Here is a 21,925-nt window from a genome sequence, read left to right as displayed (position 1 = left end):
CAGAGAGAACAGAGTTTTGACTCAGCAAAGGAATATTAAAATTGTGAGTGAAAGTAGTGCAGATAATAGCCTATGTCCTAAAACATTTTTAAGGAACAGTTTAACATACAGTTGCTTACCCCTGTAATGCACCATGTCCTGTATAAGCAGGTGAACATGTGTTGGCTGAGACATTTGTCCCAGCTCATATCAGTGACCAGACTGGATAAGAGAAGATAAGTCTGTACTGAGGGCTACTATTTCGGCCCTTAATCAATACACATAAAGGCAAAAGAGCATTTTTCGCTTCATTTCGTCCAGTGATTTGTCACAGTTGTAGCATTAATAGAAATAAAGTTTGATTTTGTGATGATACAAAAGACAATAATGTAATCTTTGTTGGTGGTAATTTTACAGTGCACCCAACAATAGCATAGACAGACAACACATTACCTCATAGAAACTTCAATTCAACATGTTCATCAAGTGCCACCATGCCATCATAGGCTTAGCACACACAGCTCAATAATTTAAATTAAAAAAATATATTTTTATTTAAATATTTTAATTATAGTAAAGTGAGAACACCAGTAAATTATTTGAATATATTACTGAGGTCATATTAGGCAAGACAGGGTTAATATGGTGAGGTCGGTAGGAGATATAAGAGACCCTTGCCAGAATTCTCACATACATACACACACACACACACCTACCATGCTTCCCAGACTGACTTGTTTGCTTCTTGTGGTGGCATATGGTGAGTACTCTACACGAGGTTGGTGCTAAGAAATAGCAATAGTCAGTTACAATGACCTGTCTTTGCTGTGTTTGCATTCCAGTGAAACATGCAAAACAATATGGAAACAATCAAATCTATATTAAAATAAAGTATAATCTGTATTATATATAAAATAAGTTTAGTTCTTATTGATTATACTTGACTATACAGGATGCTTCCAGAGATTTGCTGTAACTATCGCATGCATTTGAGAGTGATTTTACATGATGTTCTGGAGGGCCATTTTTCTCTACATAGCAGTGGGGCTCTGTGGAAAGCTTTGGGCTCCCTTGGGCATGTTTTGTTGAATTTGTGTGAAAATGTGTTAGCATATCCCCTACATGTGTCCTTCTGGATTAACACACTGGGGAGGAATACATCATAAAATATATAATTTCCAAAAGCATAGTTCTTGTTTTATGGCATGCTTTTTTTTAAAAAAATGTCATTTCCAATATGTTTAACACAGCAAATTTGAAGATTTGTCCAGGTGGAGAATGTGATCCCATGTGTGTATTTTCATTTTTAGTCAAAAAAAAAAAAACCTTTACACAACAGATGTTTTTATTCCTGATTATAATAGACTGAGTATTCATACAGAATTATATAACTAGGTTCAGTGGGGACACCCAAATAGAGCAGCCATATGATTGTTAATTCCTGCAAATTCCAATATTATAACTACTGTTGTGGTGAGAGTGGTCCAGTACCTAGATAATATGTGGTCGGAGGTGATGATAGCAGCAGATGTTTCTAATAATGTTGCACGAGTATAGATACTGTTTTGATGTGCATTATAAAAACAGGAAACTGTGTGCATTTGACTGTATAATTGCACGTTTTTGACTGATGTTTGTTTTTAGCCTATGGCTGTGGCATACCTCAGGTGAAGCTTCTCACCAACAGAGTGGTGAATGGAGAGGAAGTAAATCCCCACAGCTGGCCTTGGCAGGTACTTCATCATTATCATCTGCATTCTCCTAGTGTCTCCAAAGTGAAAACAAGGAAAACAAAAGAATATTTATGGGGCTCCTGAGTGGCAGAGTGGTCTAAGAACTTAACAGCAGTTCAAGCAGCAGCAGTATTTGGTTCCAAATGTGTGTTTGTGCTCATCCTCTCAGGTTGGTGGCACTGTGTAAGATTGGGGGATTACCAATTATTCTTTGTTTTTTTGTCTGGAGTCACTTCAGTGGATCATTATGAATCACATATTAAATTTGGAACATTTTTTTTGCAGAATGCCTTACCTGATTTGTTATATTGCAATATTGTACACAAGACGATATATTCCAATTTTGAGGGAAAAAAACAATGGTATAAAAAACAAACCACCATAAGCATGTGCAACACTGATTTAAATTTTCTTTATCTATATGTAAAGCAAGGACGTAAAATTAGCATGGACGGAAGTGTAGTGTCCCCACCAATATCCAGCGATTACCAATAATCTGATCCCCTCCAAAAAAAAAAAAAAAAAACCTGATCTGTCAACGTCTCATTAACCTAGAGGTGCAGAAAAGGTAACACACATGGGCAGTGTGATTGGCTGTGCCTTCCCCTGCTGTCACGGGAGACTTTATAGCTACGTATGGTTATTAGCAGCGCCAAAACTGGAAGGAAAATTTTCCAGTCATATGCGAGACTTACAGTGCAAGACTCAGGTGCAACGTGAAGGAAATCTACACCCTTCATATAAATATCCTACATATTTATTTCTTTTATTTTGTACTTCAACAGTTAATTTGTTCAGACTGCAGAAAATGTAGTGCCATGATGTTGTTTATTACAGGGACTGGGATAAAGGCCCATGAAGATTCCACTGTTCTGATTAAAAGAAAAGTTTACAGAGGTGAAGTGCTATTTTGGATCCTGCTTTAAAGATTCACATTTCATTGAAGTAAACCAGTTTTTAATTTCTCAATTTCAAGTAGTTAATAAAAAGAAAACAAAATACATAGTTCCAAGGTGGTGCAACAGGTAGTGTCGGTGTCACGCAGATCCAGAGATTATAGGTATATGTGTCTTTGTGAAGGACTGGCACAGTGTGTGTTCACGCCATGCACCCAGTGATTCTGGGTAGGCTCTGGACCCACCGCCACCCTGAACTGGATAAACAGTTACAGACAATGAATGAAAGAATAAATAGTTCTTATAACATCCTACATAACTCTACACCTTAAGCAAACCGAAGAAAGGAATTACAACTTAAAATGTAATCAGAAATGTGATCGCAGAATTCCTAAAACTGGAGAAAAATAAAACACCACCACACAAATAAAAGTAAATATGTTCACAGTTTGCATTGCCTTCTTTGTTGTGGAAACCAAAATAAGCCCACACTTCACCTCTGTACACTGGAGGAGTGTAGTCTTTTGGATTCAGCCATACGGGGGCAATATAGTCAGATAGGTGTGCTAATGCTAACGTTAGCCATGTGCACTTAAGTTATTTGTTTACAATGAGGTGGAAGTCTAATAGCTGAAGACAGAGCAAAACAACTCGCTCTAGTTGTCAGGAATTTAAACACAACACAAATGGGAACTTTCTGCCAAAAATCTTTTCATGTAAACTATTCATTAAAATGTAAAAAATTTGCAACAACTAAATTAATAAGAGTAATTGGTAAACAAAAATAATAATTCTTAATTTTTTTTTTTTATAAAAGGATCAAATAAAGAGTATAATAAGGCCTTCCGTCTCTGACTCAGTGTATATACATGTGTTTATGTGTGTATCTATAGATCTCACTGCAGTATAAGCATGGAACACGCTGGTACCACACCTGTGGGGGTACTCTGATTGCCCCTCGCTGGGTACTGACTGCTGGACACTGCATACTGTGAGTGAGACACAGCTGGACACATGGCATATTATGACATGATGGTGGCTTTGGTGGGAATGAAATGAAAAAAAAAAAAATAATAATAATTACATTTACAGAAGGAAAAAGAACTGCATTGATTTTATACTTTTTTTGACATAACATAAACAACATTAAATACAGGAAATAGACAGTAAACGGTAGTGCTTTCATGTGACTTAACTGAATGAAATAACTACCTTCATAGGCACATAGTTCGGCAGATTTAAAAAATATTATAGTCAAACACATTAGGAATCAAACAAGGTGCTCAGAATGTTTTTTATCTGATTGGGTACTGTGTGTGTGTGTGTGTGTGTTTAGCCCTGGTGATATTTATCGCATTGTTCTGGGGGAGCATGACCTCAGTGTCCAGGAGGGGACGGAGCAGATTAGAGACATCCTGCGTATTGTGGTTCATCCAAAATGGAACATCGATTGTGTAAGCTGTGGGTGTGTGTCCTTCTTACAATTACTTTATTTAACCCATTTAAAGAGTATTAATAAAACCTTATTGTTACTAGTAAGAAAACTGTCTGTGAAATATAGTCCTAAAATGTGTGCTTTCAAGTGTGTGTGTGTGTGTGTGTGTTGCAGTAATGATATAGCTCTGCTGAAGCTGGATAAAGCTCCTGTGCTGAATGAGAATGTTCAGACCGCATGTATTCCTCCTGCTGGAGAAATCCTGCCCCATAACACACCCTGCTACATCTCTGGCTGGGGGGACCTTGATAGTGAGCACCCACACACTATCATATATGGGATACACACACACACACACTCACATATAAAAATGCAGAAGTTAAACAATACTATGTGTCAGTCTCTACAGTAAATCAGTAGTATGAGTGGGTCAGATAAGGAGGGGGGCTTTTTCTGCTGTGTATACATTTCTGAAACGTTTTTTTGTGTCTGCACTCTGTAACTGTTAGGACTTTCTCATTTTGCGTGACTGTAGTGTGGGAGTTGGTAAAATGTGAGATTGCATGTACTCAGGTCAACCTGCATGTTTTGAGAGTCTGTAACCTATAAGTGGATATGCTTTCATGTTGTGTTTGACAGCACGTTTGCGTGTGTTTGTCCCATAGCTCACGGCCCTATTCCTGATAAGCTCCAGCAGGCCTTATTACCGGTGGTGGAGTACAGTGTGTGTAGCCAGAGCGACTGGTGGGGTATGTACGTGAAGCCTACCATGGTGTGTGCCGGGGGAGACATACGCTCTGCCTGCACAGTGAGTTCATAAGTATTTTCTTGAACAGGCTCTCACATATTGCACAAACAAAACAAAACTCTTCTTCATATAGTAAACCAGCATATTAACCTTTCAAAGCTGGTGGGGCTCTGATTAGTCATTGCACACTAGCAGCTTAATATAATAACAGCATGTTCAGACAAATGTGAAGACTCCCTTTACAGTAAAATTACTTTGTTCTTTGGTAGGAGGCCCTCATTTTATGTAGAGATACATTTAAATGTATTTAATAATATAATGTTAATATTATATCGCTTTCTTTCTCTCTCTCCAGGGAGACTCTGGTGGTCCTCTGAATTGTAAAGGGGCTGATGGGAGGTGGTATGTTCAGGGCGTCACTAGTTTCGTGTCAACGCGTCTCTGCAACGAGCTGAAAAAACCCACCGTGTTCACAAGGACCTCTGCCTTCAACGACTGGCTGGACGAGGTCAAAAAGAAAAAAAAAACAAGAAAATAATATCAAATTAACTGTAACATGAATCTATAACTGATTTTGTTGATTCAGAAACCTAGGAAATTATGTTCTCTCTCTTTTCAGGTCATGCTGAAATACTGAAACCATCCTGAGGAGAAAATGCCAGATCAGCAACAGTATGAAACTCATTGAGGAGAGGAATAACTCTTTAATAAATCTTTTACTGAGGGCTGAATTATTCAGTCTGTCTTCATATTAAACATATGGCCATTTCAACTTTCATGGAACTCCAAGTAACCAGAGAGAGAGCGCATGGTTTTATGTTGACTGGTTTACTTCTCAGGCTTGTCTTACTCAATTCTCTGGATTGAAGCAAATTTTCATGGCCATGTTCACAGGTTCTAAACAAAATGACGTAGAGAACTCAAATTTCCACTTTTTTCCCCGAAAATTCCTTTTCCTATCAGCACAGACCAATTTGTAAACCAAAGAATGCTTCTTTAGTTTTGCACCGGTGCTGAGACTTGCAACTAACAAGTAAGAGGCTTATATGCTTCTATTTATAGCTCATTTGAATTTTACATCAGATTAATTTTTAATAACAAGGCTATAGACTAAAATTGGGCAAAAATACAGTCACAATTTAAGACATGTTGTTCAGTAAAGTGAACATAAATCAAATTACAACACATTTTACTTCCTTTATGTAAAATATTTTCAAGTGGAATGTCAGGACGTAATAAATACCAGGCATTATTTGCCCATTGAGATTTGATTGGTGGTGGTTGGTAGTTGATTCTGTCTTTGAAGGGTTTGGTGTATTCTCCCTGTATCTGTGTAAGTTTCCTCTGAGTTCTCCTGTTTCATATCACATCCAAAAACATGTTGTTAGGTGGGTTGGCTGTGCAAGTGTCCATTGTTGGGAGTGTGTGAGTGACTGGTTGAGAGACTGCACACGCTCAGAAATAAAGGTATGATAGAGTACATTATTGGTCACTAAAGGTACAAATTGTGTAAAGGTATCTAAAGGTACAACAGTGTTTAAAAGTACAGTTTTGTTCCTTAAAGGTGTCATATACTGTGTTATATAAAAAAAAACATAAGTCGTGGAAATGAAATGGGGCATATAAAATTCATTCATTCATTCATTATCTGTAACCGCTTTTTCCAATTCGGGGTTGCGGTGGGTCCAGAGCCTACCTGGAATCATTGGGTACAAGGCAGGAATACACCCTGGAGGGGGCGCCAGTCCTTCACAGGGTGACACACCCATTCCCTCACACTTTCGAGCCGCCAATTCACCTACCAATGTGTGTTTTTGGACCGTGGGAGAAAACCAGAGCACCCGGAGGAAACCCACGCAGACACAGGGAGAACACACCAACTCCTCACAGACAGTCACCCGGAGGAAACCCACGCAGACACGGGGAGAACACACCACACTCCTCACAGACAGTCACCCGGAGGAAACCCACGCAGACACAGGGAGAACACACCAACTCCTCACAGACAGTCACCCGGAGCGGGAATCGAACCCACAACTTCCAGACCCCTGGAGCTGTGTGACTACGACACTACCTGCTGCACCACCATGCCACCCCAGATAAAATCAACACAACTTTAAAATCTATAACTATAATAAATGAAGGTACAATTATGTTCTCTAATTAAAAGATACAAATATGCTCCCTTGAGGGTACCGCCACAGTGAGAAACCTTTTGACAGTGTATAAGTGCCTGCAATGGACTGGCGCCCGGTCCTGGGTGTGTTTCTGCAGTCGCTCTGTTGTTCCAGCGTGGTACTGCAGCAAACATCACTCACCAAATTTGTCTTGACTGATTAACTACATCCAGGTTAGATTTAATTTTTTTTACCAAACTTTCCTTTAACTTGTCATCTTTTACAGTGGAGAGGAAGAAAAACTGTGCTGTGTTTGCCTCAAACGTCCTTATCCCATGGCCCCACTACTTTTGCAAAGATAAAAGACTGTGAGAGGTGTTTCTGAAACACAGGGAACATATATCAATCATGAACAAGGTCGACTGAGTCACATCACAGCCAGTAACTGTGGAAGTGGGTTAGAGAGAGAGAGAGAGAGGCAGAACCAGAAGGCAGATGAATTAGTGTTGATGTGTAACCTTGACTTGAAATTGCTACCACTTGCTCTCCATCGTGCCTCGATGAAAACGAAGGCCTGACATGGAAAAATATAGATTTCCCACTATTCCCTACTCCTTTTCCATTTATTTACTTTTTGCATTGCCTTGAGATGACATGGGAGGGTGATGTGTATGTGTGTGCAGAAGAGAAAGATAATTGCTTGTGTGTGCAAAGCGATTACTGTCAGAAGACTTTTCCGCTCTGGCTGAGTCTTGGCGGGTCAGTGTGGTAAAGGCTACTGTGTTTGTGGAAGCAGTGCTGCTCCAGAAACATCAGTCAAATCAGCTAACAGACGACCTCTCTCTCTCTCTCTCTCTCTCTGTGTGTGTGTGTGTGTGTGTGTGTGTATAAAGGAATAGAAAATGTAAAATTACTCACGTTCTCACTTTTAAGCACAGGCCACACACGTGCTTAACTTTTACTCAGTAGTAATTTTGTCTGTGAGTATTACACGGAGAAATATTAAAGCAACAATACGAGTGAAAAGGTTTAACCTCTGACCCCATTAGCTAAAATCTAAACAAACTCACCATTAAGAGGCCTTACTGAAAATCAGAGGAGCATTAATTTAGTCATGACATGGTGCTAGTTTAGTTGCTCACACATTATAATCATAATGGGGACACCTCTTTCTGTTTTTTTTTTTTTAACTTTGCTTTCTGTTTAACTTCTGAGAAAAACAGTAAAAGGCAATTGATACAATTTAAAATTGTAATAAAAGACACGATTATTGAAGTTACATAATAACATAATTTTGGGAGTAGGACCACGCCCAAACTCCTCCTCTCAGCCCTATATATACCCCGCAAATTTACGTCATTTCCGCGTCAGACAAACTCGCTTCATTTAGTTCAGGAGACGGATCGACTGCTTCACTACGTCAGCTCACTCCTCTGCGCTGGGTCATTCCTGCTGATCCGCATATTCGGAGCCGTGTTCGGCCATTATCAAACCCACCGAGCATCCTGTTTTAAAAAAAAATTGCTCCCACTTCCACCCCGTCTCCACCCTTTTCTCATATTAATTTATCCAAAGGGGATCCGGTTTCATACGCGTCCATAAGCCACCCTTTACTCCTCCCCAAAGACTTCTGAGTTCACCTCACTGTTTCAGCCTCTACGGGCGTGGTTCGTACTAGCAAAAGATTATTTAAGTATAAAACCTAAAGCATTACCACATTTCAGAAATCTAGTGTCTGAGAAGTTTTTACACCTATTACAAGTAAAATAAAATAAAAGAGAAGCAAAGTTCTAAAATATAGAATCAATGCAAGGACTAGTTAAAGCGCATCTGCTTCGCATGTTTTTCATCCTCGTTAAAAACAGCAGATTTTAGCGTTTTTGAAATGTACAAGCAAACTGACCAAATCTTAGCCATCTGACCCTGTTTAAAAAAACAGCTCCCTCTGCTAAAACACTGCAACATTACGATCAAGACAAAATTAAGACGACCATACAGCCTTACAAATGCAGCGAGCAAACTACCACCTAAACATTCATTCATTGTCTGTAACCAATTATCCAGTTCAGGGTCGCGGTGGGTCCAGAGCCTACTCGGAATCATTGGGCACAAGAAGGGAATACACCCAGGAGGTGGCGCCTGTCCTACACAGGGCAACACACACACACATTTACTCACACACACAGACACTTTTGAGTCGCCAATCCACCTACCAACATGTGTTTTTGGACTCTGGGAGGAAACCCACGCGGACATGGGGAGAACACACCACACTCCTCACAGACAGTCACCCGGAGGAAACCCACACAGACACAGGGAGAACACACCACACTCCTCACAGACAGTCACCCGGAGGAAACCCACGCAGACACAGGGAGAACACACCACACTCCTCACAGACAGTCACCCGGAGGAAACCCACACAGACACAGGGAGAACACACCACACTCCTCACAGACAGTCACCCGGAGGAAACCCACGCAGACACAGGGAGAACACACCACACTCCTCACAGACAGTCACCCGGAGGAAACCCACGCAGACACAGGGAAAACACACCACACTCCTCACAGTCACCTGGAGGAAACCCACGCAGACACAGGGAGAACACACCACACTCCTCACAGACAGTCACCCGGAGGAAACCCACGCAGACACAGGGAGAACACACCACACTCCCCACAGACAGTCACCCGGAGGAAACCCACGCAGACACGGGGAGAACACACCACACTCCTCACAGACAGTCACCCGGAGGAAACCCACACAAACACAGGGAGAACACACTAACAGTCACCCAGGGCAGGACTCGAACCCACAGCCTCCCTGGAGCTAACCCACCACCTAAACACAACAGCTAAATTCTTACAAATAATCTCATCACACAAGCTTTGTGTGCAGTAGAATATGATCACGCCTCCTAGCAAACAGTCATTAGCTACAGGCAAAGTATCAGCAAAATGACTGGTAAATCTGGCATAATTTTTCATTAATAAAAAAAAGCTGGTAGTGACCTTAACGAATTTGATTAGGGCATTATTTGAAGACGAAGTCTATCCTCCTCTCCTTTTGTATGAAGTAGTTGACACAATCATGAAACTGATCGTTTGCTTTTAATTTCATCAGCAGTTCATTTTCAGTGTACGGGCTCCCTACTTTACAAACTCTTTACAAACAGGGTGCACGGGCATTACCATTAGTCAACGTTTTGCTGCACAGAAACCTGTTGAAAATCCATGACGTCTCACCATTCCTGGTCTAATCGCACCTCCGTTCCCCTACCTTAATTTCATATGAAAAATGTTTACTGTTTGAATGAAGCAGAATGTCTCAACCAACGTGATCTCAGTTCAGGGGTTCAGACAAAGGAGAAATGGCTGACTGTGCTGCTCCGTCTCTGGAAGACTGCTCTGTGCAGTAAAGTCAATCACTTAACATGGAAAAAAAATAGCTTAACGTACTAAACAATGACATAGGAAACCAAAACTCTGTCAGTTACTACTGAAAATAAGCGCTCTCTACTAATGTGACTGTGCCTCAAATGGAAAGTAAACGTTGGGTTAAGCTTTATTCTTCCCATTTCAGCCCATTGTTAGGAAACAGCTTAAATTTATATTTCCATTTGAGCCGATGTTCATTGTTTCAATAAGAGAGCAGTTATCAGTAACTGAGAGACGTCTGGTGATCCTGGGTCGTTGTTTTAGTTCATTTGGCCACGTTAAGCATTTCAGACTCTCCCTGTGCTGCTCACAGCCAGTCCCTGAACACTGGCGAGTTCTGCTACCGGCGATTGTCTTCTAAGAGAAGTAAGGATTGCACAGAAAGACGCCATTCGCGCCCTTAAATATATATATATATACTGAGTAGCGGTTTGGATCTGTGCTAGCTTGTTGAAATGTGCTGCTAGTGTACTTTTATACGTACAGTTGCCTACATAATTCAGTAAGGTACTATGGTCCAGACGTCCTCTTTTACCCGGACATGTCCCCTTAAAAAGACTTAAAAAACGTCCGGGATTTTGTTTTTCTAGAGCTTACATAGAATTTCGAGAAGTTTCGTTCACAAACTAGTCCCGCCCTCCCCTACTCCGTTTGGTTCGCTTGAGTGAGAAGGGGGCGTGGTGAAGTAGCCTAAAATCTTCTGATTGGACGGTCTGAGTGTAGAGCCACCGTTATTGGTCGATAACCTTCTCCCTTCTCTGTAAACATTTAATTGGTCAGTCTGCAGTGATCTGGTCACGTCACCCTAATTTGGATAAACTGAAAATAGTGTATCAGAAAATGCTATCTACAGAAGTATAAGCAAGAGATAAGCACATCCTTTTTTAAATACATTATTATTACATTGATAAGAAATGAGTATATATACATAGATCATTTAATTCACCGTGTACAGCTTTGGAACAATCAAGCAAATCATAACAGTAAACAAAGATTGTGTAATGCACAGGAGAAAAGCAGATTTATCAGGTAAAACATCAGAAAACATTAAACATTTTGGGTGTGAACATGCACAGAGCTGCAAAAGTACCACATTTCGACAAGGTAGCACGACTCGTCAGAACACCTAACAAGGTCGATATGTCACTATTTTATAAGCGGATTAGCAGTGGACGGAACTTGTCATGGATTTAGCGATAAAAAGCGCTGCTCACTTTATTTAGTTTTAGAATATTTTAGGCCCGCTCCGAAGGCGTAGAGGGACATGGTTCCCCTGTTGAAAAGTCCAAAAAATCTCCTCTTAAATCTTCCCTAAATGAAATGGAGGCTGGTGAAATTTATTTAAGATCTTGGAGCTCCCTCTAGTGGCCCGGGTGATAACAAGTCATTTGTCCACATTTAATTTATAAACCATGTCAACATTTGTTGAAACACACCCATACAAATTTATATAAATGTCAGACATCTGTGTCCATAGGTTTTAACCGTTTTTTTGTTCCTGCTCGGTACAGGGGAGTATGTTCAGCACACGATGTTTGAAGCTAAGGTCAGTGCCAAGCTTCAGCTGGAACAGTCTGTGCTCCAAAACCTTACAGTCATTTAACTGAAGATTCTTGATTCCACAAATTATATAAAGGATAATCCTTGTTGTGTTGAATATGAGATAGAAATTTAGTTTGAAATAAAAACAATTAAAATAACTATAATAATCATTTTATTGTGACATAACTTCTGAGCTTGTTAAGCTGAATTTTATTTTCTTGCTAAGAAAAACTCCAGCTCCAGAAAGGCAAACAGAAATATGTGCTAGTGTAGTGTACACCGGCCTTAGCCTAGAAATGGAAAAAGAAAAAAATAAATAAATAAATAAATGTAAGCAAAACGTTAATTCTTTTTAGTTTTGCCCTTGTTGATTTTTTTATATAGATCTGGCCTTGGTCCTTTAGTTCAAAGTAACAGAGAATTAACTTATTTGGAGAATGTTTATGACTCCATAGCCACAGTTTGGTATTGGAGTGTAATGTAAAAGCCATGATAAAAACAGAGATCATGAACTGACTGAACCTGACCACTTTCATAAACGCCCTGTCAGTAAATTACCACTTTGCTGTAATCATGCATGAATAAAACAAACACACAGGGTATATACAATGTTTGCATTTACACTTTTACGATGTTTAAATATAACATCCCAGTGATGGCTTTGTTTTTATAACAGTCATGATTTTAAAACACACACACACACACACACATATATATATATACATATATATAAAGATGATGATGTTGATGATGACTTTCTTCATTCATCAGGTCTAAAAGTGAAACAGTGTTTATTTTTCTACATTACGGAAACATAGAAACTTAACTGTGTAAAAGACTAATGTTGAATGGACGAATAGAAATAAAACGATAAACTGGAGTAACAATTGGGATTTTGCAACGAGTTACTCTTTTGAAGATTGATGAGATTTATTTGGATGGTGAGAAAAAATTACAATACGTATAGTTCAGACATAACAAATGAACATATAGTCAATACATACTGTGGCATCCCTCACAATAGATGGTGAAAAACACACTGTTTCCCCCATTTTGCTCTGGTCACAATCATGTTGTTTGCCCTTGTCACATGGACCCCCTGTTCAACATAGTGCTGAGATTTAGCTCTCATCAATATTTGCTAAATATATTTCATACTGTAAGAACGAGTTAAAATGTAAATGTAATGGGAAACCTGCTGCTTTCCTCTGCATGGTCTTCGGGGGCACCAGAGTATCAGCAGCTGTTTTATATAGGCAGCTTGCACAAAGTGCAGATATGATCTAACACGGTTCAGCCTGGCTCCAAAGGTCAGAAATGATCATCATATGAAGAATTCCATCACATACGTGAAAAAAAGTCGACATAAAAAAACATGGAGCATCAAGCAAGTCGCTCTTATCAGCAGTTAATTAACAGCCAGAGGTGATGGCTTAATTTCAGCTGTAAAACTACAACATCATAGAGAGCAATTTATATTTGAAGAGTGAAGTATTCTGATATTATACTCATAAGTGATTATTTTTATGCAAATAAACAGATACTGCTATTGTAGTGAATAAGTAAGTTATTATTATTATTATGTTCTATTATTTTACAGTTCTAGGCCAAATTTGCTTAAACTACAGAGTTTGTTGATATTCAAAGTGAAAATATGCTACACATTGTCCACAACCACAGATACATTTGACATTCTCTTCAAATTCAGAGCACAATTATTACGTATATATTTATTAAAATCTAACACAATTTAAAACAGATATTGCATAGACCATATATTGTTCTTATTTTAGAAAATTTGTAATAACTGCAAAGAAAGGTAGACGAGTGGAGGATGTGTTAACTAGTTTACACCAAAACAAACCTTGACAAGGTTTACAATATATATTCATTAGATGGAAAGTCTTATATTACACGTTTTTCAATGGTATGAGTTTACTTCCATTTTAAAATATTCATCCATCCATCCATTATCTGTAATCCTTATCCAGTTCAGGGTCACGGTGGGTCCAGAGCCTACCTGGAATCATTGGGCGCAAGGCGAGAATACACCCTGGAGGGGGCGCCAGTCCTTCACAAGGCAACACACACACACACACATTCACTCACACCTACGGACACTTTTGAGTCGCCAATCCACCTACCTGTGGGAGGAAACCGGAGCACCCGGAGGAAACCCACGCGGACACAGGGAGAACACACCACACTCCTCACAGACAGTCACCCGGAGGAAACCCACGCGGACACAGGGAGAACACACCACACTCCTCACAGACAGTCACCAGGAGGAAACCCACGTGGACACAGGGAGAACACACCACTCTCCTCACAGACAGTCACCCGGAGGAAACCCATGCAGACACAGGGAGAACACACCATACTCCTCACAGACAGTCACCCGGAGGAAACCCATGCAGACACAGGGAGAACACACCAACTCCTCAAAGACAGTCACCCGGAGGAAACCCACGCGGACACAGGGAGAACACACCAACTCCACACAGACAGTCACCCGGAGTGGGAACTGAACCCACAACTTCCAGGCCTCTACCTGCTGCGCCACCGTGCCGCTCATTTTAAAATATTTTGTTATATATTCATTGCATTTTCAAAAATATAAATTCTACTACCTTTCAAGAAAAAGCCTCCCCAAGGAATCAGAATATATTTACACATTTAGATACAAACATGATATGAAACATGGCAGTTGCTTGATATGTTCTTGTTTTAAATAAGCGCGCTACAATCAGTAAACTAGGAACGTTTATGTTTGTGAACTTAATTCAGAATAGTGTGTTAAATATAATCTCCAAAAACTCATGCCGTACATTATTTAACGACACCCAGAACAAAACACAGCGGATAATATTCACACAAATGAAGATGAATTCAAACTCTATAGTTGATTTGTTTAAGCCAAGTTTGAATACTGCTGAAAATTCCAGGTCAACAACTTGCAATAATTTCATGACTGACAGTTATAGACATTGACAGACATAGAATTACACTATTAACTTCTGTTCCTTCACATAAAAAATGTACTTTACAGGTACTTTATTGTCACTAAAGGTATAAACAGTGTAAATGTACCTTTAACCCAGTAGTGATAGAGCTTTGGACAACATTCAGAGACTCCTATAAGCTTGATTTCCAAGTTTCCAAATATATACTTAAGTGAGGATATTGTATATAATATAGAGTATGTCTTTATAATCTATAATGGATAAGCCATTAACTTTACAGAGGGTTTTGTCATGACACCTTTAAATTTTTTTAAAGATACATATATGCTTTGCCTTTTAGACATCTCAGTGTAGCAGTGTTTTAGGAAACTCTCAGTGCACACTCATGAATACACTTCTATACACTCTTACACACTACAGGATATAGGGATCAGAGCTGAATATAAACATGTAGCACCTTGAAACACCTTTCATATTTCTAATGTGGAAGTCTACAATCATCTAGAATTGCAGTAGTGGACTTCCAGAGGGGACAAATTTAGCTTTATGTTTCATTTATATTTACACAAGCAAAAGCACATATATTTACAGTGTTCCATGCAATTAGCATCATAGAAAAATGTAACGTGGCACATGAGAATATAATTTCTGACCAAAGAGCCAGGTTGCCAAGAGCCCGGGTCAAATGTCACATGCCACAATGTGGCATTCACATCTAGAGCTTCATTATATCCTCAGAAATTGGCATTAAACATCCAGCAAATAAGGCATCCTTATCTTTACTCTGTTAATCAGCAACTGTACATAATGGTTTCATTTAAGCTGTAAAGGTTTTAAAGTGATAAGGAGCAGTTTTAATTTATTTCTTACTCACATTGAACTGATACTGCATTTCATTGCCAGTCATTGTATTTGATGGATGCTGATATGGCTGTGGTCGTAGATATTCTATTCTGTTGTCCTGCTTTTTTTTTTTTTTTTAATTGACCAGTGCACTCAGAACACACAGAAAATGCTGAATTTAAGCCTGATCTCTTTGGAGAATCAAGGGCTGATGAATTTGACTAGATGATCTTTTACTGGATAAGTTCCAGAATGGTGTTCTAGCTCATCTTAGAAGATCCAGTATCCATCAGCAGGAACTTCAGCTGTACACTGACACAGGGCTGTCACTAGAGGTTAATGATTAGGGGGGCTAAGATTTAACCAGGGGGGTCTAGGGTAATTGACTCATTGCAGCAAATTTCTTTGACGAGGTACAGATTAAGCAAAGCCACAAGGAGCTAAGATAACATTAATTCTGTCTAAAGCAGAGCTGTAGTTCTCTGTGTTTCAGTTCTGACCGGCTGTTCTCAGCGCTGACGCAAAACAAACAGCTGTAGGAGGGACTTTGACTCCATTGGCTGCACACTGAATGATGGACAGATAACTCTGGCTGTTGATTGGCTAAATAACGGTGCCGACCAATGAAAAGTGTGCTCTCTGTTTAGGAGACCTGGAGAATCTGCCCCTTGCTCCAGCTCAGGGAGAGAGAGAGAGAGAGAGAGAGAGAGAGAGAGAGAGCTGTGTGTTTCTGTCTCAAGCCATCGCCATAACAATGTGACCTCAAAGATATGTAACAAAATGGTTCCCGTATCAGTTCAAAACGGAACGCATAGTTTAGTGTCCAAATACGGAACATTTCCTTATTTTACGGGACGGCTGGCAACACTACGTGTGCGTATTCTGTCAAGAAAGCAATACAGACCAATGATTATCTGGAGACAGAACAGTTGTGAATGAAAGATTTGTGGGAGCTAAGGAACAGCTCTAATGACGTCCATGCACTGACGTAAAAACAAGAAATCACTGCATCATACTAATTATATCCATGTTTTTATATGATGTATGATAAGTTTGTCACTGGTTCCCAGGCTGTTCTTCCCTCAAATTTTAGCAGGTACTAATCACTGCGTACTGGAACCACCCCACAATACTCTGACAACACTCAACACTGACCAAAACAATATGACAATTTGGCACTTGTTAAACTCACTCAGATCCTTATGCTTGATCATTTTTTGATCCGTTAATATAACCTCACCCCCTTTACAGATACTTGTAACAAGATAATCAATGTCAACCACTTCAAAATTTCAATGGTTTTAATCTTGTGGCTGATTGGAATACAGTAATAACATGAAGTATACTACACATCACTTCAACATCTTCGATTGAACTCAGGCCCTGACTGTTATCAGCTCTTTGATAATACACTTAATAATAATGTTCCATGCAATAAATACTAAGGAATTTGAACTGATAACAGCTAATCTTATTATATCTAGATAAATGCACTCCTATATTTAAAAAAATATATTTTATAATTATATTATAATGTTTTTAAAGACATTTTGCTGACCTCATTCTCTTTTATTCTTTTTCTGATATTTCTTTTCTGTCTCACTATCTTTCTTTGTCATCAGAGGTTCTTCCTTAATTTCTCTTCTTACATTTTTGTATTTTCTGTGAATAATGCACACATATATTTTCATCAGTTGCAATGATGTCACTATTTGTTTCCACAATTTACAAACTGTCCTTTTGTTTTTGTTTTGCACAGGTTTTTAAAATATGTGCACAATTTCTTCACTGATTTAATTTGAGTGGGATCCTACTGGAACAAAATTCTGCACCTCTCATATTTGAAGAGCATGCATTTCAGAATCTATTTGTGGATCTGGCACCTGTGCAGCTTTACCTTAAAAAGCATTGTCTCTCTCTCCTTGTTTTGTTCATCACAGATGTTGATCAGAAAAGAGGTGGAGGAATGGATGATAAACCTGTGAATAAAGAAAATTCACAGAAAATTCACAATGGTGAATAAAGAATCCACAGTGTTCAGAGTAGGAGCAGGGTGGTGTAAGCTATGCATTTACATACTCACCAGAAGTTTAACACCACAGAAAAGCCATTTATTGTTCTCAGTGAGGGAATAGTTTCCTAAAACCAACCTCAGTGAATGAGCACCTGAAAGTTCATACTGGACAGACAGCTTTTCTAAATCTTGGCACTTTAAAAATGCACCACTGGAGAGTCACTGGAGAGAAACAACATTCCTGCTCTGATTATATTAATAATGTTTCTTCTGAGGGTGGCACGGTGCTACAGTCCAAAAACACATGTTGGTAGGTGGATTGGCAACTTAAAAGTGTCCATAGGTGTGAATGTGTGAGTGTGTGTCGCCCTGTGAAGGACTGGCGCCCCCTCCAGGGTGTGTTCCTGCCTTGCGCCCAGCGACTCCAGGTAGGCTCTGGACCCACCGTGACCCTGAACTGGATAAGGGTTACAGACAATTAAAGAAAGTATGAATGAATGAATGAATGAACTTTACAAAGAATTCACACTGAAGAAAATCCTTACCACTGTTCTCAGTGTGGGAAGGAACACCTGAGAATTCACACTGTAGAAAATAACCGCCTCTGCTCTAAGTGTGAACAGGGCTTTTAAAAGCTTCACAATATAGAGAAACTTTATCAGTGCTCTAACTTTTGGAGGAGCTTGACACAGTTTACTGGCCTAAAGAGTCACTGGTGGCTTCACACCGGAAAATTACTTTTTTATGTTTCCTGTGTGATAAGAGATTTTCTTGACCTGCCAATCTCGATAATTATCAGCGGAAGCACACCGGAGGACAGCTATTTAATTGCTCGGAGTGTGGAAAGAGTTTTGCCCATGTTGGCAACTTAAAAGCTCAGCAGAATATTCACACTGGAGTAAAAGTGTATCATTGCTCTCGGTGCAGGAAGAGCTGCAGACGATCCGACTATCAAACAGACATCACCGCTGTTGGGTAAAAGGTTGTGAGAAAACAATGTCTTAGTGCCCACTGTGTCACAGTACCAATTAAAATAAATAAATAAATAAAAAACTCTTAAGAAAGTAGTTGGTAGTTTACATTTTATATATTATATTCTGATACTTGCACCCAGTAATTCCAGCTAGGCTCCAGAACACCCAGGACCCTGACAGGGGATCATCTGTTGATCTAATATGAGTGGACAATAATGGAATAGTCCTGACTGTCTTCAGTCGCATATGAATATGGGTAAAGTTCCCATTTTTGGTTACTTTTTTAAAGTAGTTTGTATAAAATATAATTTTCCTTTGAAAAATCTACAGATATAGAATTTTAGTAAAGTATTTATACATTTCTAATTGTTTTTATATTTGACCAACTCCTGAATTGTGGATACAAAAAAATTTGAATCTTTTAATTGAGCATGTTCAGAATTTGCTGATCCTAAATTGTAAACATATAAATCAATCTGTGTTTAAACCCTTAACAGAGCAGACTGTAAAAGTTATTATCCACCTTTTTTGTGCCTTAACTCCATGTGCTGAAACACAAGTCAGATAACACACTACACATCTATCAGTGAAATATCAAAAATGTTTGTTAAATTCATTCATTCATTCATTCATTGATGGTCTGTAACGAATGAATCCAGTTCAGGGTCGTCTTTATCAAATCATCATTTTTATTAAAAATGAATTGAAGATTTACTGCTATTTCACTATTATTGATTTGACAAATAATCCAATTGGCATATCCTCAAAACTTTGTACAAAATAATGAAAGGAGTATGACCAAGTTTCCCACTGGGCGGCACGGTGGCGCAACAGGTAGTGTTGCAGTCACACAGCTACAGGGGCCTGGAGGTTGTGGGTTCAATTCCCGCTCCGGGTGACTGTCTGTGAGGAGTGTGGTGTGTTCTCCCAGTGTCCGCGTGGGTTTCCTCCGCGTAACTGTCTATGAGGAATTGGTGTGTTCTCCCTGTGTCTGTGTGGGTTTCCTCCCACAGTCCAAAACCACACGTTGGTAGGTGGATTGGCGACTCAAAAGTGTTCGTAGGTGTGAGTGTGTGAGTGAATGTGTGAGTGTTGCCCTGTGAAGGACTGGCGCCCCCTCCAGGGTGTATTCCCGCCTTGCGCCCAATGACTGCATGTAGGCTCTGGACCCACCGCGACCCTGAACTGGATAAGCGCTTACAGATAATGAATGAATGAAAGTTTTCCACCAGAGATGAATTACAATACTGGGTGCAAGTCACATGCGTTATATGAGAACTCTGCAGAATTGTATGCAGTTTTATATCAGAGGAAACAGAGCTGACCAGAACCTTAGGACAGATGTACAATCTTTTATTACTGAAACCAAGCAGAAAATAGATATTACATTCAATTAATTTGATCACTGTTTATAGAGTAAAAATATATATATTGCAAAAAATACTAAACATTCACCTTAATTCAAGTTCATTTTCATGATCTGACTGCGGAAGGCAGTCAATAACGTGTGGTGTGGAGTCATTTATGGTGTGGATTTAAAGGTTTAAGTATAAATTATGTATAAAAGCATTAGTGAAAGCTTCATTCATTAATTGTCTGAACTGATTATAGTCATAGTCAAAACTGTTTAAAAAAAGCTATCAAATTTATCCCCAATTCTGGAAAAGGCCATTTATATTAATGATATTTTCCATTCATATCTTTAATGGGATAATAAATGTGACACTGACTTTGATCATTCTGTTTACATAAAGGCAATAGAAAAAAAAGATCTTCTTTAACGTAACAGACAATGCATAGTGTAATAACAGTAAGTTATTGATTTATAGTTCTTATTAAACTGATATTTGTTTGTTGCTCTCCAGTAGAATAGAGAAAACACACATGGCAAGATTCAGTTTAGACTTTCAGGCGCTCTTCCCAACCTTGACATATCTGGCCCCTGATAAGAACTGCTGCTATCAGACCAGTAGGCCTAATTGATTTATCATCTCTTGTTTTATCAGTTTGTGGTGATTTCTCTGATTTTTTGGCCAAAGTGTTGCTGTGGTGACGATCCTGCAGAGCCAGAACTGCACCAAATACTCTTATGTGATGCCCTAAATTTACTGGAACTAGAACAAGTTTTAGATCCTGGGTGAAAGGTTTAATTGTAGAATGGGTAAAGCCAGGAATGTCAATCCATCCATGGAGGACTGGTGTGGGTGCAGGTTTTCTTCCCAACACTGGCCTTTATGGATTTGGTTTGACACCTGGGTTAAACACAGCACAAAATGAAACGTATGTATGTATCTTTACACTTATATAGTGCCTTTCTAGACACCCAAGGACGCTTTACAATCCACACTGCTCAGAACGCTCAATCCACACACACTGGTGAGAAGCGGCAGCCAAACGCGCACAGCGTACTCTCAACCAGGAACGACCGTCCACCTGGAGGACTGCATCAGGCACTAGGGTTTAGCCCAGGATAGATCGCCAATCCATATCTGAGCTCACACATACAGACATTCATTCACACACCAGGACAGTTATTAGAGAAGCCAATTAACCTACCCTCCATATTTTTGGAAATGGGTCACCTGCAGAAGATGTAAATGAGCATAATGTCTCCATGATCAATGCCAAGCATCAGAAAAAGTAGAGTGGTACTGAGAGAGTAAAATGTTAGTGTGACTGTACAAATATAGAACTGTATATTAAAGGTCACATGTTATGCATATTGCAAAATATAGCATGGGAAGGTCAGAGCAGATGAACTTGGTTACGTAACAGCACCAACTGAGATATGACTGGCAGTATATGGTTCTTGATAAGCTCTGGTACTCTATATACCTTTATTGTTTTAGCAGAAAGACAGTTCAAATCTAGAGGAAACTTTCCAGCTGTGAGGCTTAAGTATCTCATTAATGTTCAAGCAGAAACTTAGCAGATCTGCACGGGGAACCTTTACGCCTTGTGCTTCTCCTATGTTCCACCAGGGGGCGCGCGAATTTCATAAAAGAAGTGAAGAAATGGGGGAGAAAAACCTACAGGAATTGGGCAAAAACTCCACAGAAAGCGTTGTATTATTCCTCATGCTTCTCGTGCCCATGTTTATCTCAAACACATCCCCGCCTCCAGCAGCTGCTAATTAAAGTCAATGATGTCCAAAGGTTTTTTCCTGTGGACTGTGTAATGACAACTGGCCCACATTCAGTCCATGCGCCTCTCCACTGTTTAGCACACCTTTGAGCTGTGA

The 21,925-nt window shown here is 39.4% G+C and overlaps 1 protein-coding gene across 1 annotated transcript; it reads left to right on the top strand.

The window, feature by feature from the left end:
- Window positions 1-696: 696 nt before the first annotated feature.
- LOC136696874 (chymotrypsin-like elastase family member 3B) lies at window positions 697-5,428 on the top strand. The gene is made up of 8 exons (XM_066671592.1): window positions 697-739; window positions 1,624-1,712; window positions 3,502-3,599; window positions 3,945-4,073; window positions 4,218-4,354; window positions 4,709-4,851; window positions 5,147-5,299; window positions 5,411-5,428. Exons 1-8 carry the CDS (start codon window positions 697-699, stop codon window positions 5,426-5,428), a joined length of 810 nt encoding a protein of 269 aa, XP_066527689.1.
- The last annotated feature ends 16,497 nt before the right edge of the window (window positions 5,429-21,925 follow it).

This window comes from Hoplias malabaricus, chromosome 5 (assembly GCF_029633855.1).
Source record: "Hoplias malabaricus isolate fHopMal1 chromosome 5, fHopMal1.hap1, whole genome shotgun sequence".
NCBI lineage: Eukaryota > Metazoa > Chordata > Actinopteri > Characiformes > Erythrinidae > Hoplias > Hoplias malabaricus.
The sequence above is the reverse complement of the archived record's forward strand: the minus strand, read 5'-3'. Positions and strand labels throughout refer to the sequence as shown.